General features: G+C 26.1%; 1 protein-coding gene across 1 annotated transcript in view; it reads left to right on the top strand.

Annotated features, from left to right (window-relative positions):
- LOC100215023 (nitric oxide synthase, inducible) overlaps positions 1-17,264 on the top strand; it is a 31,383-nt gene extending 14,119 nt beyond the window's left edge. Inside the window, exons 7-13 of the mRNA XM_065794846.1 lie at positions 11,792-11,902; positions 12,418-12,481; positions 13,857-13,958; positions 14,090-14,158; positions 14,322-14,405; positions 17,035-17,144; positions 17,195-17,264. Of these exons, the coding sequence (XP_065650918.1) occupies positions 11,792-11,902; positions 12,418-12,481; positions 13,857-13,958; positions 14,090-14,158; positions 14,322-14,405; positions 17,035-17,144; positions 17,195-17,264 (610 nt within the window). The remainder of the gene's footprint in view (positions 1-11,791; positions 11,903-12,417; positions 12,482-13,856; positions 13,959-14,089; positions 14,159-14,321; positions 14,406-17,034; positions 17,145-17,194) is intronic.
- The last annotated feature ends 5,403 nt before the right edge of the window (positions 17,265-22,667 follow it).

Below are 22,667 nucleotides of genomic sequence, written 5' to 3'. Positions count from 1 at the left end.
TATATTTTTAAAGTTTTTTAAAGTATTATCTAATTAAATTCAATTTTAAACTAGTTAGTATTTATTGCTGTAACTGGATTGGCCAGTGAGAAAGTTTTTAAGCACACTGTGACAGCCGCTTTAGTCGATTGTTGTTTGTCCAACAGTCGAATCCTGCTTTAAAGGAGTTTACAGACGATGATTTGACTAGTTCTAAAGGCAATGAGTTCCATAAGTTTGCCGATCTATTGTAAAAGAAATTATGCCTTTGCAGATTTTTTGTTGTTTTCCTATAGTACTTGAAACAGTGACCTCTAATATGATTTTGAACAATTTGTATGTTATGTTCTGTTTTATTATATTAACCCTACTATTATATTAACCCTAACCCTAACTATATTATTAAGATTTTATATTAACCCTAACCCTAACTATATTATTAAGATATTATTTGTTACAGGAGCTATTTATATTTTGAAAGTATTTTAAAGTATTAAGTAATTAAATTTAATTTTAAACTAATTTAACAAAAGTTATTAATTTAATCTAATATTGGTGTTTGAAAAAGATTATTTTTTCTTATAATTTATTTCCTTAAACAATCTTATACTAAACATAATCTTTTGTTTATTTATCACAATATATTTTTTATTTTAATTTTTACATATTTAATGTAATGATTTTATTAAAGATTATAAACAATTTATAGATAGATTTTTATAAACATAATTATGTAAACTTATTAAATGTAATTTATGTTCTTAAACTTATTACGTCTAAAGAACTTTACATGATACACGATATAAAAGAACTTTACACGATACACGATACAAAAGAACTTTACACGATACATGGTACAAAAGAACTTTACATGATACACGATACAAAAGAACTTTACACGATACACCATACAAAAGAACTTTACATGATACACTATGCAAAAGAACTTTACACGATACAAAAGAACTTTACACAATATTTTACACAATATTGAATTAATAAGAAACAAAAAAGACATTTGTGAAAAGAATTCTCTTAAAAGCACTTCTCCCTTTTTATAAAAAATTTTTAATCTCCTTCTGCTCATAATAATCTGTAATAATCTATGATGGAGAAACTTGTATTTTATGTAATAAATTAGTTGGCAGAAAATTAAAAAAAAAACTTTTATAAAAATTGGAAAACTATTTTGCATTCATTTGAAATTAAATTTTACATTCAACGTTTTACTATTTTACATTCCTTTTAAAACTGAATTAAAATTTTTAAAATTATATTTAATTTAAAGTCTTTTAAAATGAATTTTTGTTTACAAAACAATTAGTTTCTTTAAAAAATTCTCAGTTGCGGTTAAATGCTTTTTTTTATGACCTAATATTTTCTGAATAAATGTCCATAAATGATTTTAAAAGATAATTTAAATATTAAAAAAAAAAAAATTGCCTAACTAGCTAGTCAAGACACTATGTATTTTTTTACATTATAAAAATTAATTAAATAGTTTAAGGTTGATGTCCTGAATGAGAAAAATTTTGCGGGCAATTCCAAAAATGCTTAAGGCTCAAATTTTTTTTTATAATGAAATTAAAAAAAAAATTTGAGCCTTAAGCTTAATTATAAATTTTTTTTTTAAATGAAATTAAAAAATAAATATTTATGTTAAAAGTTAAATAACCTTCTCCTAAACAAAGAGTATCATTAACTCTTGTACAGATTTTTAACAGGTAAGCAGTTATTCAAATGGGTTCGAGGGTCTCTTTTGATGACGTCACTTACATAATAGAGAAATTTTGGTATTTTGCGTATATGTTTATATATATATATATATATAAACATATACGCAATGTATACGATGTGTTGTTCCTTCTCCCTGTTGATACCCTTCCTCATGACCTATATATATATATGTATATATATATATATATATATATATATATATATATATATATATATATATATATATATATATATATATATGTATATATATATATATATGTATATATATATATATAAATATATATATATATATATATAAACATATATACATATATATATATACATATATATATATATATGTATATATGTATATATATGTATATATTTATATATATATATATACATATATACATATATATATATATATACATATATATATATATATATATATATATATATATATATATATATATATATATATATATATATATATATATATATATATATATATATATATATATATATATATATATATATATATATATATATATAGGCCATGAGGAAGGGTATCAACAGGGAGAAGGAACAACACATCTTCCACCCCCTCCCTCCCTTGAAAGATTTTTTTAATAAGACCTTTTTTTAATGGACAGATATTTAACCAGTTTCAGAAAATCCTAAACTTGCATCGGAATCACTCAAGTAATATTCTGTTAAACTATCGTAAGAATCATTTTTGTTTTCACAGTTTAAATAAATGCACAATTTCGTACATCCTAGTCCATCCAATCAATAAAGATAAACCCGTGCTTCACATTTTGACTTTTTACACGTGCAGAAAATTAATAGCAAAACATTTTCTGGAGCAGGTGGAATGAGCATCCATTAAACCTCAAGTTTGTTACCAAATTTCTTTCTACCCATGTCCATGAGGTTTTGGAATATTAAGATTTGCTTCCAATGATCATTTAGCAATTACTGTTACATATGAAACTCTCTTGCAAGGGCATTCTGAGTCGGTGGAAGCTTTTGGGGTTATCGAGCATTTATTTATTATTTTGACTACATCAAAGGTAAAAGTGTTGCCAATCTTGGAAAAAATTGGCTTGTACTCTTCAGACTCTCTCAATAGTTTGAAGAACTTTGACTTACCAATATCATAAAAAATATCAATATCATCGTATAATTGTTTCCACTAAATGCATGAAGAGTAAGAAGAACTTTACAACAATCAGTACCTAACTTTGCGGCAATAATTTTTATATTAAGAATCCATCTTAAATTAGGAATGTCAAATGCACAAAAAAATGTATGGGAAGTTGGTTTTGGAAAAACAAAGCATAATTAACAATATCTGTGTCAGCTGTGAGAATGCAAATGCTGTCAAAGCTAATAAATCCTGCCTGCTAAGAGCACAATACTTTTGTATCAGCCTTTTCTTGTTTTGTGTGCAGTAATTAAACTTCCTCGAAGGAAACCTTTATGTAAAATGTATATTTATAAGATACACTACAAAAAAAAAAAATTGTTTAGTAAATCTAGTGATTATAAAGGACAATAACTATACAAAAGACTTTTAAATTAGTGTAAAGAAAATTAATTTATTAGCTAACCTGACCAACAACCTCACATGTCAATTTATAAAATTGAGACACATGTCAATTTATTAAATTGAGAGAGAAAATTTGCAGTGAGTTTTAATTCAAACTCTTCCGTATGTGACCAATTGTTTAGTAGAAATGTAATAAACTCGACCTTGTTGTCCGCATCTTGAACATTATTTTTGTCATTGTTTAGGTCTTGCTTGTTCTCTCTGCTGAATCTTAAAATAAAGAGATCCTGATTTTGAATTTCTTTGAATATGTACAAATAATTTTATTGATTCTGGTTGGTATTGGTCAGACATAAAATATATCGTGGAATCTTTTAGAATTAGATTTAAAATAAACTCATCAGAAATAAATTTCTCATGAGTCTTTATTAATGAAACACAGTGTTAAATGAAAAATTTTTTGTTAAATGATTTTCTACTAATTTAATATATATATAAATATATATATATATATATATATAAATATATATATATATATATATATATATATATATATATATATGTATATATATATGTATATATATGTATATATATATACATATATATATATATATATATAAATGTATATATATCTATATATATATATATATATATATATATAAAATATATATATATATATATATATATATATATATAAATGTATATATATATATATATATATATATATATATATATATATATATATATATATATAAATATATATATATATATATATAAATGTACGTATATATATATATAAATGTACGTATATATATATATATATATATATATATTAGTAGAAAATCAATTATCAGTTTAAATATATTAAGATATGCTTTTTTTTAATTCTAATTCACTCACAACAAGGCTGCAAGCAACCATTATAAAGTTGGGAGGTACTAGAAAAAAAAAAATAGAGTTATAGAGCAAGGAAACGGTTGACAGAAGGCTTAGCTGAATGACAAGTCAAATGAGATTGAGTTTTAGTTGATGGAACTAGATATGATAACTCCTTTAAGTAGGAACATGATAGTATATACATGTAGAAAAGAAAAAGAGATGCAACTTTACAAAAATAGGAAAGAAGATTAAGCTATGTTGCTAATGTGTTTTTGGACCTTGTCTTGAAGATAAAAAGCATCATTTGAAGAACCATCCTAAATATGACAACAGTATTCCATACAGGGGCAAATAAGAGATTTGTAGAGATGGAATGGAATCAGAAGTAAGCAAATAGCAAGCACAATAAAGAGAAGCAACCTTAGGGATGCTAATTTAGCAATTGATTGTATATATGGTTTCGATAAAAGGTCAGTAGTAAACAATAATTCAAGAAGACTTAAAGAAGAGGACTCAGTAAGAGGGTTGCTATTCATTAAAATAAGAATGTCTACCTTATTGCAATAGTTGTTTGCAGTAAATAACTGAGTTTTGTTGGGGTTAAAATTTACTAGCGACTGTGACCCTTTATCTGTTACAGAAGTGAGATTGGATTTAAGATCCACTGCTTTTCTTAGTGAATAAAAAGAGAAGACTTTTTGTCAAGACAGGAATATAAAGTTGAGTCATCAGCAAAAAGAGCTACTTTGATGTAAGGTTGTCAGAAAGATCATTGATGCAGATAAGAAACAAAACAGGACCAAGGATAGAACCTTGAGGTTACTGGAAATAAAGAAGAGTGTTGACCTTCAAGGATGACTTTAATAAAGCAGTTAGAAAGAAACGTTTTGATAATCTCAAAAACTTACCCAGATACACTATATGAAACAACCTTATGGAAAAAACCAGCATGCCAAACTTTATTAAAAGCCTAAAACTTTATAGATATGTCAAGAGCAATAGCCCTAGTCTTACCACCTATAATAAACAATAAAATTTTTTAGTCACAGCAGTTAGCAAGTCAGCCATAGAGCAAGAAGATTGAAAACCGTATTGATTGTCTGACAGTAAGTTATTTTACTCATAATGGGATGAGAGAAATATGTTCATCAAAGACTCAAAGACCTTGCTAATAGCAGAAAGAAGACTGATCGGACAGTAATTGGAGGAATCTCAGGAGTTTTTGATAATTGGAGCAACAGATGTCATTTTCCAGAAAACAGGAAAACAAAACTCAGTCAAGCACTTATTAAATAGAGAGAATTGAAGAGAGTTCTGGAGAACAATTTTGTAAGATTGTGACAGGAATGTTGTCTAGACCTCAAGCCGTGTTTTTTTGTTTAATTGTTTAATTGTTTGTTTTTGTTTAATTGTTTAATTGTTACGTGTTTAATTGAGATATGACTTTAGCAAGAAAAACTGGAATTATTTGAATATCTAACAATGGGTTAGTCTGTTTAATTAAAATGGAAGGAAAAGAATGGCCATAGGATTTAAAAGTGGAATTAGAAAAAAAGTTCCTTGCAAATAGTTCTGTTTTATCCTTAGGAGAGGTAATAAGATCAGTCTCATGATTGAGAGATGGAATGTTTGACGTACCCTTCTTAATGATGCTGTTGAAGATTTTCCAAAAGATTCTAGAGCCTAGCTTCTGAAATAAGGTGCAAGATTTAGTGAACTTAGAATAATGAAGATTAGCATCAGCATCTTTTTATATCAATTTCTTGCAATTATAATCAGCCTTTTGTTCTCAAGATAGTTGTTCCCTTGAAAAAGATGAAAAAAATGATTATGATTAGATATAGCAGCTTCACAGGAAGGTAAAAACCCCGGAGTAAAATGAGACTTGACTTAGAACCGACGAGAAGGAATAAAAACTTCCATTTCTGCCTGAATTCAGGAGGTTACGTAGGAGGCAAGTTTGTCAACTGAGAGGGAAAAAACTTTAGCGCAAAGGCTGTCAAAAAGAAAATCTCAAGAAGAATCACAGTCAGCTTTAGGGTAGTAGTAAGTAGTGCGATGATAGGGTGAGTCCAAAAAAGAAGTATAAGATAAAAGATTTATAGAGATCATTGTGGTATGGTATGGATGCAGTAGTGGTGTAGTGGTAGAGCGCTTGCCTCATAAGTGAGAAGTTCCAAGTTTGATCCCCACTATGTCCTTGGTAGTACTGCTCTCAACTTGTTTCTACGCGCAGAAGCCTTGTTTGTCAAGGTTTGTGTTTCGTTGTTATAGAGTTGAGAGAGGTTTGGAACAACAACTAAAGTAGTCTCCTTGACTGTAGTGACCTTCATGGCCTTGCAAAGGTGAATTGAAATTAGATGGTCAGAACAACCAGAGGGAGAAAAGGGAGAGACTGAACACAAACCAATGTCAGAGACAAGACATAAATCAAGGAGTAAAAAAATGATTAGGGTTATCATGAAATGAGTTGCAAACTATCTAAGCAAGAAATTGAGAAAGTTTTAGTGCTAACTGGGTCAGTGGCCTTAGGGCCAAGCTATTCAGTGTGATAAGCATTACATCAATAAAAACAATATTGGCAGAGGGGTAAAGAGAGAGGGCATGGTCAATTTGATCAGAAATTATCTGCAATCTATATCTAAGAGATTGCAGTCTTGAGAAGTAGGAGAAGGATAAAGAATAAAGAGAAAGATGATAGAGATGCACATGAAGGAATGATCAAAATATTAAACCCTGATTTCACGACAAAAAGGTGAATTGATGCATATGTAAATCCCCAAGTCAAGCATGTGACTATTGGAGTCTTTGCACATCAAAGTATAGTACCCATCAACACTGAGATCTGAAGAAGGAATAGCAAAATTTAAATTAGTCTTACTAAGAGCAAGCAAGTCTGGTGAATTTAGTAAGAGGTAAGATTTAACTGATGGAAGGTTGTTTTGCAGACCATGAATATTTGTGAAAAATATATTAAAACAGTTAGGTGGTGGGAATGGTTTCTTATGTTTAAAATTTTGGGTTACTTCTGGCATGATTTAAGTTTAATTAGAACTTGACTCATTCATAGATAGAGCATGGCCTCCTAAGCAATTAAATTTGCAGTTGTCTCAGTCCTATTAATTAACCCCAAGTTTTAACATAGGGCTCCTTATGTGGCCTCAACAATGAGAACCAAAAACATTAACAGGGAGATCATCCATGTGCAACATGGCACTGGTAATACTCTGATATTTTGCAGTTGTTGATGGAATCAGCCTCTCTGAGAGCTACCACAGAGTTTAAAAAACCTTACTGCCAGCCAGCCTCAGAACTATTAATCTGAGTTTTAGAGCTGTACTCTCATTAGGAGATAGCAAGAAGAGTTGCATAGCCATCTATGCCAGCCTAATGAAGATGAAAAAGGGGTTCAAGGCTAGTTAGCAGAATTTTTCTGCTTATACCTAAAGTCTTTGCCTATGAGACCCCCTACAAGAGAGTAGCTGGATGCAATTAAGATCTACCCAATATAAGTATTTTTATCAAGACACCATCTCTAGCCTTTACTCATCCAAGATCCCCAAGGCAGTGAACTTTTATGTCAGAATTTGTTTCTCCTAACCTTCACCTCAAAAAACACACCCTCACAAGGCATCATGATATGGGATAGGTAGTACTGGGTTACATGATACCAATAGCAGGTTGACCTTGATGATCTTAAACCTGACCTGACCTGAAATAGTTAAAAGGTGCTAGTTCCTGCAAACAGTACTTTAAAACACCAGGCATGACATTATGGAAATGCGTTAGTATAAGCACTATATCAAACAAAATATTAGAGATTATAGTAAGCATAGGTTTATAGTTAGAGGAAGTAGTTTGTTCTGAGTTCACACTGCATCAAAGATTTAAACAGAACACAAACATATATAAAGTAACTTACGGGTTAAGTAAAAAAAATTAAGAGAATGTATATATATATATATATATTACAACAGGCATTACTGATATTAAATAGTACTGGAATTTAAAAATTCCATTTGTACAGTGTTACAAATTAAAATCTGTATATGTAAGTTTCAGTAGGTTAAGTTGAGTAACAATTGTGCAACAGTCTGTAGCATAAGTTGAGTAAGGATCATGTATACATGTGTAATATAAAGTAACAATTGTAAATCTTTTCTGAAATTTATAAAAAAAATATTTGAAAACCACAAAATATAACCTCTATAAAAAAATAGAAATATTCGAAAACCACAATACTTTCTTTAAAAAAAAAAAGAAATATTTGAAAATCACAATATTTTCTCTAAACAAAAAAAACAAAAAAACAAAAAAAATGCATGTAATATGCATATGTAATGCATGTAATATGCATAAACAAAATAATATGCAAATGTAAAACCTTACCGTTCAGAGAATTCTGGGTTATTAGGTGCTCAATAACCCAGCTACATTAGGTGCTCAATAACCCAGCTACATTAGGTGCTCAATAACCCAGCTACATTAGGTGCTCAATAACCCAGCTACATTAGGTGCTCATTGCACCCAATAACCCAGCTACTATTGCTCATGATGAGGTATTAAAAAAATTATTTTAGAGTAAAATAATTTTTTTATAAGTTATTGTTCACCTCTTCCCTGAGTCCTAAAATTTTCTTCCTCCTACAAAATAGTCTTTACATTCATTTATGGTTCTCACCCAATGACATCATCTACAATCTACTTTTATTTTCACATCTCTGTACAATCTACTTCTATTTTCACATCACCATTCTGTAGGTCTTTTGTCTGGCTCTGATGTGCGAGCCCATAAGCGCAAGGAGTGAGTGTGTTTAGCTTTCTATTCACCCGATTTGAAAGTAAACGAAAACATAACAAGACCATACGAAACGACCAAACGGTACATACTAATGCACTACACCATCACACCTGTAGACATCAACAGTCTTTAAAATCAGTATATCAAATATTTGTTCTTTGTTGCATATGTTCTATACACAGAGTGAAGAGAGCGTTAGTTATTTCTCCCCATGCCCTCTTATCATCTATTCTTCGTTTTTCTACTTCACAAAAGTCTTGTCACACATTTTATATTTTCTTATGATTTTTATTTTTTATTCAATGACACCATCTACAATCTGTTTTTATTTTCACATCTCCCAGGTCTATGTAACTGGACAGCTCCATTGGTCACTTTTTGCAATTTTTGTGTCGCATTAACAATTAATAACTATCGTTATTAGGTAATTATAAGGTATTAAAAAAATTATTTTAGAATAAAATAATTTTTTTAATACCTTTTAATTACCTAATAACAATAGTTATTAGTTTGCCATGACTCCCCCACCCCCCTCTTTGATAGTTCTGCCTAATTTATGTCATAAGTTAATTTATGTCATAAGTTAATCTGCCAAAACTGGTAATAAAATCAGCTTAATTAAAAGTTTTATCCATAGAAAGTTTATTGAGGAAAAATTACTAAAAGAAAATTCTAACAGAAAAATTCAACTTAATTGACATAGCTAGCTCCCGTGACCTGTTTTCTGGGTCTTCTTTTACTTTGTAAACAATTATAATCTTAATCAGAAGGTTGCAATTTTATTATCACTTTAAATTCAAAAAAATGGAAAATGTCACCCAATTTTCATTTATAGTTGAGATACATATGTTATGTGTTTAGGTAATCAGTTAGGTAAATCTGCTTGTCTAACACAGTAAAATGGTCCATTTTTACAAAATATTTTTTATAGGTTAAGAACATTTTTTTTTAAGGCTGTATGAATATTAATTTTCATCACATTAAAGAGATGCTTTTGTAGAAATTGCAGAAATCTGTGCATCAAACAAAGTTTTGATAAAAAGATTTTCTATTGTAGGAAGTTTGAACAAATTTTAAACAAAAACATGAACAAAAATTTTTACTGTCATTTTTTTGCTATGGCTTTTAAAAACTTTTGTGATATTTTTGATACAAATACCTTCTACACAACTACTTTTAGAGTGTTTTTGTTAAGGGTTTTGTAAGATTTGTGAATCTTATGAACATTTGTGCCATAAATTTGAACCACATTTGTGTAAATATTTTTGTTAAATGGAGGAATGAGCATTTATAACATTTATAATTTTTAATTTAAAAAAATTATAAATGAACATTTATAATTTTTTTGGGTTGGCTTTTGAAAAGATGCATAGATGTATTAAAGACTTAGGTTTGTAGGTTTTTTGATTTTATTGAATGTGAAATCAACTTATTTAACATTTGTTTTCATACCTATTTTAAATCTTACATTTTTTATTTTGAACCATGAATATTTGAGTTTGCTTGGTTTCTTGGGCATAAGAATTAGTTTTACTGAAAAGTAAAAAATCAGGTTTTGATCTTTACCAGGTTAATGTAACAGCTTGTTGGTTTTGATTTGTTGTTTTCTTTATGGTCTTTTAAAGTAATAAATGCTGATGAATTTGTTACAAAATCTATTTAGTTTCTTTAAATTTGAAGCTTACTTATGACTTACTAATGCAATATCATTTGCAATAGTCTTTTGCAATAGTCTTAACCATCTAAGAAAGAGATTTTTTATCTAAGCAACATCTTCTTATCTATGCAACATATTTTTTGTATTTTAATATTTTTTAAAATTCTTATAATATTTTTATGATATAACATTTTTTTTTAAATGTCAAAAGTATTTGAAAAATCTTATATTTACTATATTTCGAATAATTCAATAACATAAAGATATTGACAATGTTGTTCAGTGGACTAAAGGTTGACAAATGTTCTTTAACTTTGACTTCAGAATTTTAATAATTATCTAGGAGGCTCAGCAATAATAACTTATTGTGTTAGATAAACGCCATCACCGCTTTTGCTTCACCCCATGATTTACATCTGTCCCATACTGCAGTAAAAAAAGATTTTATTACTAATTACCAAAACTCAACCACATCCATATTTGTAAAGCACCAATATTTTTGAATAAATAATATGAAAAAAAGCAAATGGTATTATAAAAAAGTAAATGCATTATAAATCAATTTTAAAATATTATTAAAACAATATATATTGAAACAACTTATCATACCACTCTTAAAAAATTGGTAAAGAGAAATAACTTCAATTGAAAAACACTAAAACACTAGCATCATGAAGCAAACAAACAAACAAACAAACTAGTAAATCAAAAAAAAATTCTTTTTTCAAATCCATGCTTTATGCAAGCAGAATTCTATTGGGCCTAGAAATTCTTTTTTTGTTATCTTTTGTAGAAGGAAAAATTACTGTTACGTTTTTAAATTTTTTTTATATTAATTCAGTGTTCTTATGGGGAAATACAAAGTTAATTTTTGTTAACTTAATTAACTTTTTGGTCAAATTTTTCCATTTCCTTGTATTGTCATCGAAAATGATTAAGTGTGCAAAATTTGAGCAAAATTGGTTGAGAAAAAAGCTTTCAAAAATTGATTTCAAATTTTGTGGCACACAAACATATATATATAGAAAGTAACCTTATATAAAGCATGGAAAAAAAAAAAATTAAGTCATAAGCAAAGTTTTTTTTGTTCATTTATTTAAGTTTTTATAAACTGGTTTTATGTTGGTCTAACATTTTTTTGGGGTTATAATTTAGTCTTTATATTTAATTTATCTTATTATAACATGAAAATCAAACTTTGATTTAGATATCCCCAATTAGACCAATTGGGTTTACGATGGTATGCTGTACCAGTTATAAGTAACATGGCTTTAAGCTGTGGTGGGTTGACATTTGCGGCTGTTCCTTTTAATGGATGGTATGTATTAAATTAAAATTTTCATTTTGTTTTTTAAAATAATATAAAATGTAGTTTTAAACAAACATTTTTATTTAACTTGAGCTTATTCCACTTTAAGTGTTCTTACTGTGTTCTTCTTTCTATGTTCTTCTTTCTGTGTTCTTCTTTCTGTGTTCTTCTTTCGGTGTTCTTCTTTCTGTGTTCTTCTTTCTGTGTTCTTTTTTCTGTGTTCTTCTTTCTGTGTTCTTCTTTCTAGGCTTTTTTTAGTTAAATAACCTATTGTGTTTTTTTTTGATTTTCTGAACATTTTTTTAAAAATTGGTTGTATGTTTATTTTATTTTTTTGAAATTTTTAGAATTAGTTTAAAAACTAAAAAATTAATTTAATTTAAAAAATAGTGATTATAAGCTTTATTAAAATTTTATTATTAAAACTTAAAAAATGAGTTTTATTTAATCAAAAGAGATCTAGTTGTTCTTAAGTATGGCTGTATTTTCAATGACTTTAAAGTATTTAATTTTTTTTTTTTTAGGTATATGAGTACAGAAATCAGTGTCAGAAATTTCTGTGATGAAAGTCGATATAATTTGTTAAAGGTTAATATTTTTATATTTTTAAGGTATTAACTTTTTGAGCTTTCATCTTGAAATTTTTTCTTTTTTCTTTTCCATTGTGTTGAGTATTTACTATAAATAGATAATTATGCTAATTATATATATATATATATATATATATATATATATATATATATATATATATATATATATATATATATATATATATATATATATATATATATATATATATATATATATATATATATATATATATATATATATGTATATATATATATATATATATATATATATATATATATATATATATATATATATATATATATATATATAAATGCATAATGGAAGCATTATGTTTTTTTTCTTTAAAAGGTGAAATAGAAGACCAATAAAAGTTAAAACTTTTTTTTCAATTGATAAGCAATTTAACTGTCGCTTATCCAGGGATGTTGAGTCCAAAAAGGAATCCAGCTTCAAAGCTCTATTTTTTTCTGGTCTCTGGTGTCTAGAAGCTCTATAAAAGTTGGATGACTTTTTATCTTCAATAAGAAAAAAGTTCATGAGATTTATTGAATTGGAACATTTCGTTTTTAAGCCTAGTGTCCCAGAGTCCTTAGTTCTTGGTGCCATTATATGTAAGGACACCTTTATATGTAAGGACACCTTTATATGTAAGGACACCTTTATATGTAAGGACACCATTTTATGTAAGGACAAGGTTCATGTATTGATTATTCCTCTAACTGAAAAGTCTAAGTTTTTCTCCAAAAGTAGTTCATAAGTTTCTTAACATTTGAGCTCCTGGATACCAAAAATCTGAAAGAAATTATCTTTTGGTGACTTTTAAATCTTTTTGGCACTATGCACCCCTGCACTTACCAATTAAACAAAAAAACTTTTTTTAATTGATAGGCGACACTCTTTGCATGCTCTCCCTATTTAAGTCAGTTTTTATGTGTACACTTTCTGCATGTTCTCCCAATTTAGTCAATGTACACTTCTTGCATGTTCCTGTTATTCAAGTCAGTTGATGTGTGTATCCTGTGCTAATTCCTAAATTCGGAAAACAAAAAAAACTATTATATAAAGTTAAATTACAAAAATATTAAAAAAAATTAAAACAATCTGAATCAAAAATAAACAACAAATTTTCAATATGATCTCTTTAAAATATTCATTTATTATAAACTTCAAGTCATTTGTCTTATAGATTCTGAATAATTTATTTGTATGTGCAGGATGTAATTCCTGCTATATCAGAAACAGTACTATTCACAAATTAAAATGACTGAGTCATTGTTCTATACGTACTTATGTTTTAGTAATAAATAAATTATAAAAAAAACTTTTCTTCAAAAACTAAATATTTTGGAATTTTAAAAGTTTAATTTTTCAGAAAATAGCAAAACTATTAGGATACAACACATCAACCCACATGTCCTTATGGAAAGATCGAACAGTCTTGGAGCTAACAGCTGCTGTGTTACATAGTTATCAAGTATTTTGATTTATTGAAAAAGTTTTATTTATTGCTCTCATACATTTATACAAGAGACTTCTAAAAACCCTAAACAGAGATTATCAATTATGTTAGTTCTGCTCATTTTTCACTCACTGTTTTTTTTTCAGGCAGCAGGTGTGACCATGGTAGATCATCACAGTATGGCTGAATCTTTTATGAAACATCTTCATAAAGAAGTAAATATTTTAAAATTTTATTTAATAAATTATATTTATGTTAATTTAAGCTAATTAGTATTTAATTAATTTCTACTACAGTAAATCTATATAAATTTGTAAGTTTATAATATTTGCCAAAGTCTTCTCGAATTGACGGGAAATATGTTTTTATTAATTCTAGAATAAATTTCGTGGTGGTTGCCCATCTGACTGGGTGTGGATAATCCCACCGCTTTCTGGATCAATATGTCCTGTATTCCATCAGGTAATACAACAAGTTAATAGTTTTAGTTTAAAATTTATTCAAAATTTTGTTTATTTATTTATTTATTTTTTGTAGTTTTTTTTCTTCAATTAAAGTGAAAGACCAAAAATTAAACTTCCTTTAAATTAAACTTTTTTTTTTCAGTTTATTTCAAAAACTAAAATAGTTTCAAACTAAAAAGTTTTTATTGTTGTAAATGAAAAATTTTTTAATAATAGTTTATTATCTTAATTATTTTTGATCATAGTTAATTATTTTAATTAAATAATAACAGCTTCAAAAAAAAAAAAGAAAAAAAGATCGGAAATGTGCAATTTAATAGTTGGGCATTTTGTGTAATGTGCCAATGGTTTTACACTCTGTGAATGAGTCAAATTTATATAAATATATAGAAAAATAAATAAAAATAAAAATAATAGCAATAAAAACGATAAATACATAAATGATAATGAAAAATGCAAAATGATAAATAAATACAATGATAAATAAAAAAATTGCATATATAATATAGTAAATACATATAAAAGTATTTAATGAATAAATACATATAAAAAAAAAATCAAATTAAATGAGATGATGGCAACATTTCAGTGGGATGCAAGATACTAGAAGTTATTATTCTAAATAAGATTGAAACTTACTTTTATGAAAACAATTTTCTAACAGAAGATAAACATGGTTTTACAAAAAAAAAAATAGTTGTGCACAACAAATTAATTGGTTTTATAAAATTGTATATAATAATCACACTCCAGTTGATGTTGTTCTACTTCGTTTTGCATTTCACACAATTGATCATAATAGATTTTAAGATCATAACAGATTTTTGTTAAAACCTAAAGCTTATGGCATTAATGGATTAATGCTGAAATGTCTTTTTTTTTCAGAAACAGCAGACAGAGAGTGATATTGTCTCTGATTTGGTTGATATTTATAGTGGCATTCCTCATGGTTTGGTTATTTAACCAAATCACAAGAAACTATCCTTTTTTTGTTTTTTACATTAATGGTTTGTCTGATACAATCAAAAATGTTTCAAATGTATATGCTGATGTCACTTTTTTCAAATTTATATGCTGATGACAATTTTTATTAGTTGTAAATAATTTTTGCATGTCAAAGAAGTACAGGATGACTTAAATAAAGCATATGAATAGACTCTTTATTTACTGAAGTTCAACATTAACAAGTGCATTGTGATGTATTATGGCTCTGCCAATAAAAAATGATCTCATTTTATTAATGGTGTAAAATATATTGATTCTGACTCTGAACAAGACCTTGGTGTTATGTTTTCTACTAATCTTAAATTAAAGATCAAATAACTATAATAATTGGTAAATCAAGACAAATAAAAAAAAATTGTTTGCAAAGTTTGACTGCTAACTTATGAAATCTCTTGTAATGCCTAGTGTAATGTTTATAACCATAAATAAAGAATTCAGTAATTTTAAAAACTTTTCCGTTATATGAAGTGAGTTTATGGAGAAGACCAACATGCCAGACTTGATTAAAAGTCTTTGATATATTTAGAGCAACATTCCTTGCCTCACCGCTTCATAAATTTTAGAAGTTAATAGTAAGTAAATAGTCGTATACTTATTATTAACTTCTAAAATTACTAATAGAGTAAGTCGACTGGGTCATAGAGTTATCAGAGCAATCTCCAAATGTTTTTAAATATCAGAAACAGGAAAATGTCATCTCCAGATCTCACTTTATTACTCTTCAGATTAAATGTTCAATTAAATGTTAAGTTGTTAAGAGAGTTATAAAGTGAGATCTGGAGAAAAGTTTAAAAAAATATGACAGCCTGGATTAAATTGATTCTTTGGCATTATAGAAGTATAGGCATTAGGTTCAAAAGATGAGTTAAATAAAAAGGTATTTGCAAATAGTTCTACCTTACCCTTGTGAGAGGTAATTAAATCAGATTCATCTATGAAAGATTGAATATTATATTTGTTTTTATTGATGACATTGTTAAAGATATTCCGAGAGTTTCTCAACCTAATTTCTGAGAAAAAATATGAAATATAGTGACAAAAATGAACCTAACAAATGCCTCTAACAATGTTTTTTTTCAATGTTTATATATTAATAATGGTTTGGTTTTTTAATAATAAAAAGATGCTTGCTCACTAGAGACTTAACATGGAATATATAAAAAAATTTAAAATAATTAGTTAATTTTTTCCTTAAAACATAATTTTTTAATTAATTAAAAAATTTTAGTCACAATATTTGAATATAACTCAAAGTTATGACATTGAAACTATGGTTTCAAAATTATGATATTGTAACTATGGCATTATTTTATTAGTATATTATATCTATTTATTAATAATATTATTATTACATATACAATAATTTTTTGTTAATCTTTTTTTGTTAATACTATTATAATGTGAATAAAAATTATGCTTTAAATATGTTTTATATATTATAATAACTTTTAAAGGTATTATATATATGATTAATAAGTTATGTTTTGTTTATATGTTGTTGTGTTTTTTATATTATTATAATAAATACTATGATTAATATTATATTTTACTATTTAATAATCTATATTAATGCTTTTAACATATTATAAATTATGATAAATATTAAGTATGTTTATTTTCAGGAATTGCTCAACTATAAATTAAAACCAGCTTACGAGTATCAAGCTGATGCATGGGTAAATTATAAAAGTCAATCAAGTACAAATAAACACACATTTAAAAATATTTCAAAGTATGTGTTTTTTTATTTTATAAATTAATTTTGATAAATATACACCCTAGTCATAACATTAAACTAATCTTATATTGGGGCTGGCAAGGGCCTCAAGCTGTGTTACTTTGTAGAAAATAAATTTCAGTATAAAAACTCTAATTTAATAATAGGTAAGAGCAGATCTCATAAACCATGAATGGTAACTTTCCCTGCGGAATGCCACAGTAAAATAGTCAGTCCTGCAAAATAGATTAATGCCACTGAGGGTATGTGGTACGTTTAAACTATTCCATAATGTCGTATTTATATAAAATATGACATTATGGCAACCACACAAGTGTTTTCCATGGAAGTTAAAACATAAAAAAGGGTGTAGTGACTACTGTAAATCTTTATTTTTAGTTTAATTAAATTTTAATTTGAGTAAATTTCATTTGGTTAAACTTTAGTTTGATTAAATTTTAGTTTTGTTAAATTGGCTACAAATATGATGAGTAATGCCATAACTAAACGTCATAAAATCACAATTTTATATGCAAGTGAAACAGGTCGAGCAGAATCTTTCGCTTATAACTTACAAGAGCTATTTCGAAATGGCTTCAATTCAAAAGTAGTTTGTATGGATCAATACGATTTAGAAGATTTTAAAAATGAAAAATGCATATTTGTTGTTGCTAGTACAACCGGAAACGGAGAAGCTCCTGAAAATGGCCAGGTTTCCATTTTTTTAGTTGATATAGTTTTTAGTATTTGTTAAAATTACAATAGCAGCAATATAAAGTTTTGGTTTATATAATGTCTATTAAATGATGTTTATTATTAGGTTATGTTAATTATTAAATTATTAAATTTGATAATTATTAAACTATGTTATTTATTAAATTATGCTAATTATTAGAGTTGATAATTATTAAGTTAGTTATTAGATTTTTTAATTATTAAATTATGTTAATTATTAAGTTATGTTATTTATTAATTTAGGTTAACTATTAAGTTATGTTAATTATTAAATTTGTTAACTTTTAAATGATGTATCTTTGCTTTGTATCTTGGATGTTTTCCAAGAAAAATTTACTTCTATAAGTTAAAGTGAAAGACATTTTGTTTTTATATGTTCTTATTAAACCCTTTTTTGTGTGAAGTTTATTTTTCCTATTATATATTGTTACTATTACATACAATTTTAGTGTATTTTGCAAATATTTGCTAAAAATGGAGTTTTTTTTTAAAAAAAAAAGAATATTTTTATACTTTAATAATTTTTTTTTTACACCTATTCAAACATATAATACTGTAGCACTTTTACAAGCATATAAAAAATACTGTAGCACTTTTACAAGCATATAAAAAATACTGTAGCACTTTTACAAGCATATAAAAAATACTGTAGCACTTTTACAAGCATATAAAAAATAAAAAAAATAAATTTTACTTTTATTACTAATCCTTTATATATTTATTTAAGCTTTAAGTGATTATTTAAGCTATAATTTACAACGAAAAAAAAACCTGAAAAAAAAAAGGCAATGTGTTTTTGTTGGATTGCCATTTACCAAAATTTAAACATACTATTATGAACACCACAATGATAGGATGTTAATTACTAATTTTACAAACATCTCATTGTAGAAAACTTTAAGTCAGCTGTGATATTATATTTACCACACAAAAGTGGTTAAAAATATTTTGTTTTATGAAATAACATAACTTTGTTTTATCCCTGTTTATAGCAACCTGTTATTTTATAATTGCCTGTTATTTTGCAGACTTTAGGAAGAAAATTGTATGAAATGGTTTACCCATCTGATAAGTAAGTATTTAAAATTTAATTTTTGCTGTAGCATAATTTGTTGCACATTTTTTATATTGTTCTCACTGTTAATCAAATCATATAGCATAATAATCAATGAATACAAGGTTTGATCATGAAATTTTTTATTTTTTTTATTTTTTATTTTACAAGGTTTGATCATGAAATTTTTTATTTTTTATATATATATATATATATATATATATATATATATATATATATATGTATATATATATATATATATATATATATATATATATATATATATATATATATATATATATATATATATATATATATATATATATATATATATATATATATATATATTTATATTAGGTTGGTGCAAAAGTAAATTCGCATAACTTCAAAGTCAAGTATGATGCATATGCATGGTGCAAATGCAAACAATATGTATATTAGTTGAAAGAGCAATCTTTTTTGCACATTTTAAATTATAAATTCTAATTTTTTAATAACATTATGTATATATAATTCTTTTTTAGAAAATGCCCATAGAAAAAATATATTTTAGACATTGCATGTTGTACGAACTTCGGCATGGTAAAAACGCAACAAAAGCGACAGAAGCGATTTGTTCTGTTTATGATGTGGATGCTCTTCAGATGAAATACTACTATCTATGGTTAAATGATGATCATCTTACCATAGTAATATAATCAATATTATCAAATAAATTAAATTAACATTATATGCTTATACAACGTTTGCCAGAAGTAGTTTGCTAAGTTTCGCAGCTGAGATTTTGATCTTGAGGACAAAGAACGTTTAGGAAGGACACAGGAACTGGAAACAGACAATTTAGAGGAATTGCTCGAAGAAGACCATGGCAGAATTAGCAGAAAAACTTGGAGTTGATCATTTGACTGTTTTAAGACGACATTTGACTGTTATTACACGACATGGGAAAGGTTCAAAAGGTCGGAAAATGGGTCCCACATGACTTGACTGAAAACAAAAAAATGCAACGTTTGAGCACCTGCATCTCTCATATGGCTAAGTACAAAAAAAAGGACTTTTTGTGGAAAATTGTAACGGGTGATGAAAAGTGAGTTTATTATGACAATCCTTTCAACAAAAAACAGTGGTTGAGTCCAAGTCAATCAGCATCTGCCTCACCTAAACCCAATATTCATCGAAAAAAGATAATGCTTAGCGTATGGTGGGATAAGAAAGGTATAATATACTATGAACTGCTGAAACCAAAGCAAATAATGCTGTTCGCTACTCGCAACAATTGAGACGTTTGAATGAAAAAATCTTAAAAAAAAGGTCCAGACCGGGTCATGGAACCGTAAAGTCATATTGCTGCACGACAATGCTCGGCCCCATGTTGCTATGAGAACCAAGGAAACTATTTTAGAACTAGGCTGGGAAGTCTTGCCGCATCTTGCATATTTACCAGACATGGCACCATCAGATTACCATTTGTTCTGTTCAATGAAACATTTTTTACAGGATAAATCATTCAAAGAAAATCAAGATTTACAAAATCAGCTAGATGCCTATTTCGAAGCAAAGCCCCAGTCTTTCTACAGAGATGGAATTCGTCAGTTGGTCACAAAATGGCAAAAGGTCATAGATAGCCAAGGAAATTATTTTGATGACGAATGACTTCTTAATTTTAACTATATTTAATAAATAGTACTGAAAAAAAAAACGAATTTTTTTTTGCACCAACCTAATATATATATATATACATATATATATATATATATATATATATATACATATATATATATATATATATATATATATATATATATATATATATATATATATATATATATATATATATATATATATATATATATATATTTATATTATATATATATATATATATATATATATATATATATATATATATATATATATATATATATATATATATATATATATATGTATATATAAAGCTCTCACCTTAACGAGTTCTATATGAGAAAATAACACTGGATTTAAAAGTTTTTTGAATAAAAAATATTTTATGTGGTGCCTCGAGAGCCTTGAACATTTAATGGGTCCCTAATATTAATAAATAAAAAAGGTTTTACAAAAGTTCTCTCTTGTTGGAATCAAAAGCAGTGAAATTATATAAAAACTTCAAAAATTATAATTATTTTATAAAAAAACATTGATAAAAAAAGTTATAACTAAAAATCTTTGTAAAAATCCATATTTTTTATTTTTAGTTGAAAAATGTAATTTTTTAAGCAAAAATGTTTAAAAAAAATTTTTTTATATTAAAAAAATTTTGAATCCAGCCTTACTTTATCACATAAACCACATTAAGGTGCGAGCTGCAAATATTTTTAAAAATTTCGTTTTTCAAAACAACATAATATATATATATATTTATATATATATATATATATATATATATATATATATATATATATATATATATATATATATATATATATATATATTTATATTTATATATATATATATATATATATATATATATATATATATATATATATATATATATATATATATATATATATATGCACATATATATTTTTGCATTGTGGATTATCTATTTTCTCTCTATATGTGGGTATGTGTATATAGGTATATATGTGTAGGTTTGTATATTATACATATGCACCATCAAGTACTTTGTCTTTGTTTTTGCATTTTGTTTTATTTTTATTTTTGTTATTTTAATTTGCTTTTGAGTCACTTTGTTTTTTATATATTTATTTATATCTTATCAAATTTATTAACATAAACAGCACAATCAGATAGGGCAACGAACTGGTATTCTAAAAGCCTTCAACTTCTGCTTGTTTTTATTGCATTTGCATTGCTTATATTCTTGTATTATTTTGTTATATTTTGTATACTTTTTTCTGAATGCATATTTTTTTATTTTAAAAGATTTTTTTCTAATGTTTTTACAATATGGAACTTTTTTTGTAAAAAAAACTGCTAAACATTTTAGCTTTTATTGGGATGTTATAGAAAACTTTAATAATGATAAATTTCTTGTTAAATGTTTTTTAAAATTTGTGAAAGTCATTTCAAAAGTGAGTACACAATTTTTGGAGAAATTTTTTTTTAATCCTTTTAGTAATTTTATGTTTATGTGCATTGTCTTTCAAAACCATTTCTGGAGTTGCAAAATTAGTTACTGTAAAAATGGTTTCAAAATGCTACATTGGCTACAATTATTTTTTCATGAATTTTTAGAATTAGAGAGGTTGTACCTATTTTATTATTATAGTTTTCTATTTTAATCTTTTGATAATTTTTTTTTTGAGTCTTCAAAAAACTAATAGTACAATACTTTTTTCCATAAAATAAAAATATTATAAAAATTTAATAAAAATAATTTTTTCAGTTTGACATTTTTTAGATAATGTAAAGAGTTAGCAGTGAGTTAACAATGTATCAAGTTAACAATGTATCAGGTTAATGTATAATGTATTAAGTTAATTATGTATCAAGTTAATAATGTAGATTGATAAATGTGATTAGATGTTCTGTTTGGTTTAAAATGTATTTGAGTGTGTTGAGGCAAATAAATATTGAGATGTTCATCAATTGGAAGGAGTAGTAATTTGCATCATCAGTAAGTTGCATCATTAGGATCAATAGGGCTGCTTTCAGAAAGTAGTTTTTAAAGATTTGTATCTTGGATTTAGTTTTATCAATTATGGAAGTGAGAACAATAGCTTTATAGGTAAAGTAGCTGGGGGAATAAGCAC

The sequence above is a fragment of the Hydra vulgaris genome, chromosome 04 (genome assembly GCF_038396675.1).
Source record: "Hydra vulgaris chromosome 04, alternate assembly HydraT2T_AEP".
Taxonomy (NCBI): Eukaryota; Metazoa; Cnidaria; class Hydrozoa; order Anthoathecata; family Hydridae; genus Hydra; species Hydra vulgaris.
This window is presented reverse-complemented; position numbering and strand designations above follow the sequence as displayed.